Raw genomic sequence first — 12,384 nt, 5'->3', positions numbered from 1 at the left:
ACCAGGCCACACTCTTCTTTGGGAACTCTATAGCCCCCTATTGGTTGGTTGCAGAAACATCTTGGGGATATGCTTCAACAGTTTAAGGAACTACTTCTCTCAAAAATGACCATTTGTATATTACTGGGCCTCATGCAGAAACGTTCATTTAAATATCTCTCATATTTTCACTTTATTATCTGGTGAGAGAAAATATAAAAGAAGTCAACTCCAGTTGCACCAAACACTCCCAACCATCCAAATCTGCTCTGACCAGGTGTGCTCAGTGATTAATTCCTCTTGATCATAAGTCACCTATTAGCACAGGTAACGCCCCCTAAACACTAAATAAGGACAAGGTTTGTGTCGTGTGCAAAAACTCTGGCACATAACCAAGATTGGAGAGGTGACACCAAAAAGGCTATAAGAGGAAGAAGAACTTCTGCATTAGTGACATTGACGTAGGTCTACTGTTAAATAAACTTAAAGTTTCTGTGATCTCAGATAAATGTATTGAAATATGAAAAGCAAAAGTACACATGAAGAAAGAAATGTATTGAATCAAAATAATTCAAAGGAAAAGCAGTGAGTTCTCATGCATACAGTTTAAAGGAGAAGGAATCCTGAAATGTTTTGGGTGTTTTTTTGCATGAAAAATGATAAACACAATTATACAATAGTTGCCAGCTTATTTTCTGATCAATCAACTAATTATTTCAGCTGCAATTATACTTTCATAACATGGTTTGTGAGCAAAAATCTTCATTTGTAAAGTAGTTATTTAATGTAGTAGTGGAGTAAAAAGTACAATATTTCCCTCTAAAGTGTGGTTGAGTAGAAGTGGGAAGTAGCATGAGATTAAAATACTCAAGCAAGTTCCTCCAATTTGTATAGCAGATGCACAGTAACTAAAATTACAGTAACTGGGATCAATGCACGAAGTATAGCAGTATTTTCTTTAACCCTGAAATTTTAATCATCCAGTCATTATAATTACTATTAATCAGTATCTCATTTTGATGAAATGATATTCATGCATTTTTTAACATTCCTCAATTATAAAATCTATTTTGTGAAAACAATATGTTTTTGTGTTATCTCGGTACAAGTGCTCTGGACCATTCGTAAAAAATGTAGCTTACCTAAGAGAAAAGTAAAAATAAGAAACCATAGGTGAATCCCCAAAATCCGGGTACTGCAAAAGACAAACAAATCCTGGATACGAGCAAAAATAAGAGAAAATCTGTTCATATATAGTTTCTTGCATGTGAGTAAATTTGGTTCATCTGGCACGTCTACATGGAAGAATGTATACATATTGATTTACTGATTGATTTGGGATCACAAAATACAAAACTATATAAAAACATCAGTTTGCAAGCTGTCATGCAACTTGTGCAGTATAATCCAAATACCTCTCTAAACACACGTGTTTTTACTAAAGACCCTTGTATTAGTATCTGAGTCTGGCTTTGAACAGAGCATAGATACGTTAGACTTTTAGTTCAGTTTTAAATAGTGATGTTCTAAGGAAAATCAGTTTTGTCAGTCAAGTAATAATACTTTCTGACAATGTTTAAGTATTTTTGGGGAGTATCTGTTCTTTACTTAAGTTTTTTTTTTTTATAGTTTGTCAATGTCAATTTTATATATATATATTAAATATATAAATTTTATATTATATTATATTTTATATTTTATATTATATATAAATATATAAATATTTTATATATTAAAACAACAGTAGTTGACTAAAGTGCTGAAAATCCTAAAAGCAAGGGACAAAAAAACTAGAAACTAGTAAAACATAATTTCAACAATTCACTTTAAGCCACAACATGTCCTAAATAAAATGTATACTTGCATTCCACTGCCTTTCTTTGCACTTTTATTTTTTTTACTTAACCTTTAATTAACCAAGAATAGTCCCATTGAGATTAAGAATCTCTTTTCTTAGGGAGTCCTGGTCAAGACAGCAGCACAAAAATTTCACACAAAAAAAAGAAGCAGAATAAAAAAACAACAGCAAACAGCATGTAGTGGTGGAAAAGCATTTTACTCCAGTTTTACCGCTTATATTACGTTCTAAGCATTCTAGGTATTACATGTTGTAATGCCCTCCCAGGCTAATTATGATTTGTGACAAAGTGGCCCTATCATGCCCCTTTAACAATTTAATATTTTAATTTTAGTGGTCAATTTATATAAACTATCATGCTTTTATGGTCCAAAAACACCTAGTTAGACCTGAAGCAGCCCTGAAGTCTGGCCCTCACACACACTCAAGGCAAGGCAAGGCAAGGCAAGTTTATTTGTATAGCACGTTTCAGCAACAAGGCAATTCAAGGTGCTTCACACAGAACATTGAAATACAACAACAGGGGGAAAGGAAACACATTTAAAACATTATAAAAGAAGCATGTAAAAGGTGATTAAAAAAAAGCAAGTGGGAAAACAACAGATAAAACCCAAAAATATAAAAACACATATATTGAAATAAGAGTTGCAGTGCAGAGTTTCGAAGTAAAATATAAAATTTTAATTTTAGTCAAAGGCAGCGGTGAACAGGTGAGTCTTTAACCTTGACTTAAAAGAACTCAGACTCTCAGCAGACCTGATATTTTCTGGTAGTTTGTTCCAGATATACGGAGCATAGAAACTGAATGCTGATTCTCCATGTTTAGTTCTGACTTTTGGAACACAGAGCAGACCTGCACCAGATGACCTGAGTGGTCTTGATGGTTCATACTGGACTAGAAGGTCTTTGATGTATTTTGGGCCTAAACCATTCAGTGCTTTATATGCTAGCAAGAGAATTTTAAAGTCTATTCTCTGAGAGACAGGGAGCCAGTGTAGAGACCTCAGAACTGGAGTGATGTGGTCCGCTCTCTTGGTCTTAGTAAGGGCTCGAGCAGCAGCGTTCTGGATCAGCTGCAATTGCAGCTGCAATTGCCCCCCCACTGAAATGCCCACTCTTTTGTGATTGGCCAGCTGCCCAGAGCATGTTGGAACGATGCGCCCCCTGGACGGAACCAGTTCCGTGCATCTGCAATGCTGAAGGACAGTGTCAGGTAATAACAGGTAATAAACACTGCCATGTTCTTAATAAATTGCATTTGTAACCTAAACAAAGTTTCATCAAAACAGCTGAAATGCAACCCCAAACCTAAAACTGTGCTGAACTTTTCATCACCTTTAGTATGTGAATACATCACTCCCTTGTGAGTGGGGATGTGAGTTCAGTCCTGCACAGGAGACACAGACTCAGCCAATGACAATTCAGTTTTACAAAAGCAAATACACTGAAAGGCTACATTAGTTATAAATAGCATCACAATGGGGCTTAATATAAAAATCAAGAGGATTATAACATAAAGCTTAAAGCTGCACGACAGTTGGCATTTAAGAGATATACAAGGTTTGTAACAGAGGTATATTTTGGTTATAATGGTAAGTGATTTGTGTCAGCCACTAAATACATTTGCATAGAAAACGTGACTGACATGAGGTTAAGTGTTTGTCTACAGCATTTTGGTTTGTGATTGAGGACAGTTTTATCATGCAGTGAATTATGCTCTGACAGCCTGTCACTGAGCGCCAGTCTGGTCCTCATGTTGTGGATGTACCTGCAGTGTCAGTTCATTACTATCAGATGACTCTAATGAGGGGTTTCAGCTCCACAGTCTAATTAAGGAGCGCTGTGACGGCCATGTGTGAAATCTGCTGTGAGCCAATGAACTCGTCTTTATCTGTAAAAGTTAGTTTGTTTATTCCTGATGCCCGTCATGTCATGTTAGGAGCTCATCACATCTCTGATCTCACCTGTCACTGCTTTATTAGTTAGGTGCAGAAGTGAAGGTGTTGTTATTGCTCCCTGAAGACTTCCTGCGTCTGACTGTGCCGCCACAATCTGCTCTTTGCTTTCTTTAAACCGTCAGTATTGAACCAGCATTTTTCCATAACCTTAGTGAGTGACCAAGCCAGCAGGAAACACTCCCACAACATTGGCTAACGTTACCTACAAGTTACAACAATACTTTAAAGAAAACTTTTTAATCTACTGTTCAAAGAATGTTTTAAGGATATTTATCATTAAAAATAATGTCTCTATAAGGTTCAATGCTGACTGATGTAACGTTATGAGTTCAACATTCTGAGGATGTTGTATTGACGTTGAGAGGTGTACAGATCATAGAATTTTCTTTAATATAACATTCCCACAATGTTACAGGAGAACAAAGGAAGAACATTTACAAAATGACATTCAGAATATGTTATTGGGGCCTGAGATTATGCAACATTTTTGAAATGCAAATGTAATGTAATGTGATATATTAACAAAAACAAAAACAAAAAACAACATTTTTTTATGTTTATAGAGAATTTTACCCTACCTTTAAGACCATTCTGGGAACTAAAAGAAAGCTGCAGCTGAAAACATGACTAAACCATTGCATTGGTTGCATTGTACCATTCTCATAGTGTTTTTAGAACCAAAGATTGCCAGCTGGGAATGCTCATGACACGAGATGTAGCATTGTAAAAAAAAATGATCCAGCTTACTCAGTGTGAAAGTCCATGGAACAGGTCGGTGTTCCAAGCATGCGTCTGAGGTGCTTTGATTGTTGTTAAAAATCCTTTATTAACCCTTTGAAACCTGAGCAAATTGGCTTGATTTCTTCCAAAAACATGGGAATAAGGCGACGAGCAAAAAAAAGGGCCCAAAAACTGACAAGAATATTATCTGAAAATTTGTAAAAAAAGAAAAAAAAGAGGAAACATTACAATATTTCTGTAAAATCATTTTAAATATGTCATTACAATAATTCTAAATATAGTTTTCCTGAGCTCTTCTTCTTTTTTCCAAGACTTTTTCCCCATTTTTTTTAAAAATTCTATTTTTAAATCCTCTACTTTCTTGCAAGTGGTAGAACATTTCTCACCAAGTTGCCCACTGCCGTTTTTCCCATGATATAACGCCTTTTCCCCGTTAACCTCCGTCATGTGTTTTGTGGACTATAAAACTTCACCATACGTTCCATCAGCATGAGGGTGAGTAGATAGTAACTGACTTTTCATTTACTACTACTACTTTAAGGTAGTGAGTCTGTATAATCTGATTTGAGCACTTTGTTGATTTTGTATTGAACTCACTTTCCTCCCTACAGGTTTGTCAGTGCTGCTCAGTGACTGCAGATATGTTTTGTGGAGTTTCTACCTCAGATTTCCAGTTTGTGTCCTCTGGGTTTGGTTTCCACTTCATTTCAATTCAGCTTGCTGAACGGCACTGATGCAAACCTGAATCAACAGCTTGTGCAACGAGCAAACAAAACAACACAAGCACCAACAGCACAGTTAACAACAGAGACAAGTAAACACATATTTAACACAGCGTGTCGCTGCTGAATCTAATTAGTTTTTTCTCTCACTTTAGCACAAAGAAAATGTCTAAAACAAGACAGGAAATAGACAGAGCAAGAAAAAAGCATCCAGTCAACAATGGTGGTAATGATGCTTCAATACAATCACACAAAAAGCATAAACAACAGAGTTAGCATTATACTTAAAATTAAGAGAGAAAAACAGGGGATTTAAAACAACAAAAAAGAGAAACAGTGAAACAGATGAAGACCCATCTGTAAATGTCTCTCACACTCTGCTGCATTTGTTGTGTATAACCAAACAAACAAACAGGATTTTATGATAGCAGATACGGGATTCTTTTTTCCTTTTATACTTTATTTTTTCCCCAGCCATTTTCAAATAGTTTGTTTTTTTTTTTGGTTTACAACACATTACAAATAAATTTTTCAATTAAAAATTAAAATATATATTAAAAGACATAAGTAACCAATATATCTGCCAAAAAAAAGAAAAAGAAAAAAAGTTGGAGAGATGCAGACAGTTTAGTAGAGGTAATGACTTAAGGAGTCTTGTTGGTCATATACTGTTCACATTTGTATAGATTAAATTAATACAATTTAATGGTGTAGTTACAGTTCCCCATAGCAGTTATGGGATTTAAGCACAATTTCCATACCTATTTATTCATCCAATTAGCATGGTAACGTCAGCAGGGGCATTTTCCCTGATTAGTTTGTCAAAGGCTGTTCAAACTGCTGTGCTTGTATCCAGCTCTCTGCAGGCCACTCTGTCAGTTCATTAAGTCCATTAAAACGTGTGTGTCAGCACTCTCACTGTCATAAAAGCCAAATTACATGCTGATGATTTGCTCTCTCATAATACTAGTAATGCTTATGATCTTATAATCTTTGATCCGTTATTTCTTGGTTAGCTCTTTGTGATATAAAAGAACATACATGTATATATTCAAAAGCTAGCTTTGTTTTTCATTTCTTTTTTACCAACACATGATTTTTTTCATGAACAAAAAAACATTTCAGACAAAAAGAGAAAATTTTATTTTTTTCAAAGAAAGTCATTTTCAAGAGCAAAATCAATTTCATGTTTACTTTTTGTACTTTTTATTTTCTTATGTCAACTTGAATAGTACAAACAATACCAAAAATTCTATTCTGTTTGACTTATAGTGGAACTTTAGAGTGGAACATTCCCCAAAATATCAGGAAGCACCATAGCTACAGAACAGTCCCTCACCAACAGCTTCATTACAAACTGCAGATTTAAACATTGTTCTGCTTTTTGGGAGTTGGCAGGAATCATATATTCAGATATAAATTTATTCTTTCAAAATAACCAGGCTGGAAACTCACTACAACTGAACTCACACTGCGAGCAGCCTCTCCTCTTGTCCTGCCTGTCAGCCCGTCTCTCACACACACAGAATATTAATAATAATAGTAATAAACTGCTAAATGTTGCTTTTTGAAATTAATGTCGCTGAGACGCTCTGAAAAGCCGGCAAATAGCGATAAAATTGGCACATTAGCAGTTTTCTCCTCCCGTTATCTTAGATCATCTTGTTCGTTTGTTTTTGGATACAGAAATGTTTTTGTAATTGTACAACATCCAGCGCCCCCCCACAGATTTCTGCAATGTCTTATCAATGGCAGGAAAAGTGTTAAAGTGCTGCATAAACTTGTCTGTTGCTGGGATTTGATATCTCCACTTTGATCCTAATGATGCAGGATGACAATCACCAAAACTGCCAGAGAGTTACCTGTCAGTCAGTATAACTCCATGTTTACTTCTCTTGTTTGTAAAAAGTCTGTGTGAACAATGTGCCACAATGCAGTGGACTTCTGCGTCTACATATTATGCTCTAGGTATCCTTCTGCATGTGCAATTTACTTTCCAGGCTGCTGCTACCGTGAGGTCACAGGCTCATGGGGGAATTACGCTGCACTTTTAATTTTTTTTTTTTAATTTAGCCTTTGGTTATATTCAGGCATGAAAAGCACATGGCAACCAACACCAAGACATCAATAGATGCACATGCAGGCACAGATGGGCACATGGTCAGGTGTAGAAAAACACATCACATTCAGACAGGAAGCAAACACTGGGCTCCTGCATGAAAGTCTGGAATTTGTTGTCTTTTATTTTGGGACCAATTCTTTGGTTTGTCTGTCATGTTGATAGAATCAGCTGGTGGCTGAAAAAAAAAAAAAAAGAAAATGACCTGAAAATTAGCACCAAAAAAGAAAAAAAAAGGATGTGACTTGAAAAAGTTGCTAAGGTGAAAATGTGCATATTTTCATAATTTTTGACAAAGCATTTCCTCAGAGCTTCTCACTAGCTAGGTTTCTATTACAGTTTGCACAAAACTTAAACGATATTTTCAAAATGTTGATAAAACACAATTGCGAGATGACTGTATTTCCATTGAGTGATGTAATGCGACTTCTTTTGCGATGTTACAAAACTTTCCTCTCCCGTATTTTGTATTTGCAATTTCAATATGCGTAACTTGAGGGTTAATGGAAACCTGCCTACTGTGTCCTTGATTCCCTGACACAGACTGCGTGAATCAAACCTGACTGCATCTACAAATTCACTCACTGGGCTCCTTCCTGCAGCTGGTCGTCACAGCTGTCTGATGAAGCAGGGACTGACAGGTGAATGGAGGGCTTCGCCTTCACACACAGCTCTCGTCAACCCGCTCTGCATCACAAGGTGAAATAAAGAAAGCAAGGGCCGCATCAAGTTTATGACCTATATCTGTCAGACATAACACGTGGCAAATCCTTGTCCATTTCACTGCTCAAACAGCAAACAGTCTGCTGTAAAAACGTCCAGGAGGCTCCTGCTGAGGCTGTCTTTATTAACCCTTAGGGCCTATTAAAATATTATACACACTCGTAACACTCTGTGCACAAAATGCACTTTTCAAAATAATGCATTAAAACATTTCATACATTAATGTTGTTTTGTACGTTTATTGAGATAAGTTTTTTTTTAACCAGTATCAGCCCTAATCATGAATATAACATTTTCATTAATTTTGAGAATGTCAGATTTTTGTCATGTTTGTTTTTAGATTTAATTTCGTTTTTCAAAGTAATCATTTATTTAATTATATGATCACAGCCTGGGATATGTAAATGATTTTCAACATTGATTGTGACAGTCAATCTATTGAAAATAGCATGGATTTTTTAATTAAATTTTTTAGTTTAAGAATTTTAACCCTTTGTATTTTTTTGAATATACTTCATGCAAAGTAGATGGTTTCTTTGGATAATGACAGTCTATATCAATGATTTGCAGCTGCATTGACTGTGATAGTGCACCTCGTGAAAACAGCATGTGTTTTCTCCATATGCCAAATATGGTAAAAATGACATCATCAGGTGGAAAATAGCTGCATAGCTGCATGTCCAGTCTGGCTTTTTGTTATTTTGTTTTGTACTTTTTTTGTGATGAAAAAAAAAAAAAAAACGATATTCTGAGACCTGTGGGGGATCCAGACCCCAAGGCAGGAACATTCTTGCAGATATTGTTTCACACTCAGTCTGTATGAACTGATGGCGGCTGCATTAAAATCATATTACATTTCATTTTGTTCAGTGATAACCCTGCAAAGTTTACTTAGTTACTGTACAACATATACAAATGACACTAAGTAGTAGTTATTGTTAAATGTACATTGGGGCTTCTAATACACAGACTGTGGGCCTGATTTGTTTGTTTAAACATAGAACTGGACCCCCGAGCAGCTGTGCTAAATCACATGACAGACCTTCTCTGTCTTTGAAATAAAAGGATAATGTTATAAGAATGAAAAAATATCATATAAATCATATAAAACCATGTATGTCAACCCGAAGTAGAAAAATTTAATAAATAATGTGATAAACAACAATAAAACACATTTGAACAAACAGATCACACAATTTTGACTTACAGAAGCTTAACAACACGTAACCCGAAAATTTTCATCATCATAATATGTTTGTTATGTTCAGGAATTACCCCTCAGGGATATATTGAGGGTTTTTTAATTAAAATTGAACTGGATTGCAAACCAGCTGTTGCATTCCTTCCCCAACACGTTCTCATCCCAATTCATCGCATGGTGCCGCTCTGTCAATGACCTCCCACGTCTACCTATGATATTTTAGGTATCCTGCTGTGTCAGCTGTTTACGCTCCAGGATGCTGTTACTGTGATGTTAACAAATGCACATGATGGGATGGCACTGCATTGTTTTCTTTGTTTTTTGCCATGTGCGCAGTAAACATGTCATGACATACAGCTGCTGGTGATGATGTAATATAAAGAGCGCGAGGGCACTTACTGAGAGGACTGTCATGGACAAAAACATGGCATCAGGACTGGACAGGCCTTTCATTCCTTTTGCACAAACTCTTGCTCAGCATTGATGCAAAATACTGTCAAATTGTTAAATAATAGAATTTTCCAGCCAGTGGGCTTTAAGGGGTTTTATACATCCAAAGAACTAATATCAAAACTAATTGCTTTTCAGCCTCAATGAAAATCATTCCCAGCATCTAACCGGGGCTCTTTCTTTTGATTCAAGTTTTACGAAAGCTAATTCAGCAAAGCTTGAATGGTACTTTTAATTTTCAAATATGTTAGCATATATTGGCTTTAATAAACAGGGCTCCAAAGGAAATACCGACCTAAACAGTTCCTCCATTTTCCCACAAAAAAAACAAACAAATTTAACACTGAGCTGAGTATAAATCCACCTGGAAAAAAAACCAAATACAGAGAGATCGACTTTAAAATGCAACGAAGTGGTTACGGACGAGATTTCAATTACAGGAATCCCGGAGATGTTAGCGGAAAAGCAGCAGGTAATTTTGGCTGTAATTAATTACTGGGGTGGGCCTTTTACCCACATGCTCACTCCAAACAGAGTATAAATCGCTGAGGAGTGCAGGTAATGTTAAAATCACCTCAGAAAAATAACTCCAGTCCTAATTAACTGAAGCAACTTGACACTGTTTACTACAGTGTATAATTGGAGGTGTAAACTGCTCATAATGCCTCTGAAATTGATGAAAACAGAAGTGGACAGAAAAGAGAAAAAAAAAGCTATACAGATTAAAAAAAACAAACAACAAAAAAAACAACTGCTGAAACAGTGTGCTCCTCTGATAATGTCCGGCGCCTCAGGCAGTGATATCCACAGAGACTCAGGGGTGTTTTGGTGTCTATATGGTGATTCGTGGAGTCTTATGGAGTCATATGTTACATATACTATCCAAACATGTCAACAGACAGTCATTCTTACTCTGAACTCATCAGATAGTGCCACTCTGTCAATGCTTTTGGCGTACAAGTGTGACGCCAAAAGCCACCTTCCACGTCCAAATGTAAAGTGACTGGACGGCGTCAGATGAGAACACGATCGGACAGAACCGGTGGTGCTGTTATTGCGCACCTGCGGGTGGCTGGACGGCAGAATGCGTTCACATACAATGCACATGGGCGATGACATGTGAGGACGCAGTTGGAAGGAACAGGTCACGTGTGCCTGAAACGCTTGAAGGATAGCGTCAAGTAATAACGCTGCCAGTAACCACATCATATACGGAGCATGAGAGGAGTCTGGAGTTCACTTCCCCTGTGGATGTGTGAGGTTTTTCCTACACTTTACCATGTGCCTCTTTGCCTAAACTTAACCATCTGTGACTTCCTTGCCTAATCCCAACTGTTGTCACTGTGCTGTTGAGTAAAAAGAAGGACCAAGCTGCTTTGCACATAGTGGATTTGTTGGCATCACTGTAACAGCATCCCTGATCCCAGCTGCCGAAGAAGGATACCTAAAACATCATAGACACCAAAGGTCACTAACAGAGTGGTACCATGTGATGAGTTTGGACAGAGAACATGTTGGTCATAACCATTTGGCATTCATTCAGACTTCATACGGCCTGTTTCCCAAGATTCAACTCCACAGCCTCAGCCTGTATTAGCATGTAGTCACACATGAAATTTTAGCATTTCTAATGTGTCTTCATGTTCAATCAGTGCTGTGCATCTCAGGCTCTGCCGGGGGGGATTGTTAGCTCAAGCTTGCTCAGATTTGTCACATGAGCAGGTTAAACACCACCAAACAAAATAAATACTGTTTCAATCAATGGTTAAAATCTTGTTGTGAGTATCTTCACTGAAGTACACAAAGCGTTTTTCGCATCTGCCACTCGACTGTCAAAGACAATTGAATAAAACATTCAGAGTGTCACAAGTGTCATTACAGGAAGTGTGCAGTTTTTATGCACTCTATGAATTGTGGTATGTTTTGTCAAGTCTACAAGAAGCCATTTAAATCACACAAATCTGCTGTTTATATGTTGTTCTTACTGCTTAATCAGCCTGAACAGGACAGTTTGTTCTCCCTGCTGCTGCAGTCGACTGCTTCTGAGGACAGAGACGATGGATGTTGGAGACAGTGTGGACTGAACAAACTGACTTATTCCCAGCCGCAAGACAAAAATCTGTTTTTGTGAATGAGGACGGAGTCTCCTGGGTTTGTCAGGGTGCAGTGCAGGGACATTTGGCTCTTTGATGTGACGTCATCAGTCCTCAGTGGGGGTTGCTGAGCGCTCCATTGGTCATGGTCAGTTTGCTCCACCTCCTCTGACTGAGAAGTTTACGATTCTGTTGGACCTTTACCCGGACATCGAAAACCTCCTGGATGGCTTTCTTGAAACAGTGAAAATTGTAGTCAATCAGTCCTGTAAGGGACACAGAGAGGACCGTGACATTATTATATTCTTTTTTTTTTATTACTTTTTCAACTCACAACAGGTCCAAACATAATCATCATCATCATAATCTGTCATCACTACACACACAATTGGTTTGGGCTGAAAACATCAAGAAAACTCTATCTTAAGCACTGGACAAAAATTTTAATTCAAATAAATCTGACAAAAAAATAGTCAATAAAACAAAAACACACAAAACAAAATGAAGCAAAAAAAATTAAATAAAATGTAAAATAAAATA

At 36.9% G+C, this 12,384-nt stretch overlaps 1 protein-coding gene across 1 annotated transcript in view; it reads right to left on the bottom strand.

Moving 5' to 3' along the window:
• Positions 1-8,854: 8,854 nt before the first annotated feature.
• rragd (ras-related GTP binding D) overlaps positions 8,855-12,384 on the bottom strand; it is a 46,501-nt gene continuing 42,971 nt past the window's right edge. Inside the window, exon 7 of the mRNA XM_042501177.2 lies at positions 8,855-12,110. Within this exon, the coding sequence (XP_042357111.1) occupies positions 11,959-12,110 (152 nt within the window). The 3' untranslated portion in view covers positions 8,855-11,958. The remainder of the gene's footprint in view (positions 12,111-12,384) is intronic.

This window comes from Plectropomus leopardus, chromosome 14, assembly GCF_026936395.1.
Source record: "Plectropomus leopardus strain MGB_pleo_1.0 chromosome 14, ASM2693639v1, whole genome shotgun sequence".
Classification (NCBI taxonomy): domain Eukaryota; kingdom Metazoa; phylum Chordata; class Actinopteri; order Perciformes; family Serranidae; genus Plectropomus; species Plectropomus leopardus.
The sequence above is the reverse complement of the archived record's forward strand: the minus strand, read 5'-3'. Positions and strand labels throughout refer to the sequence as shown.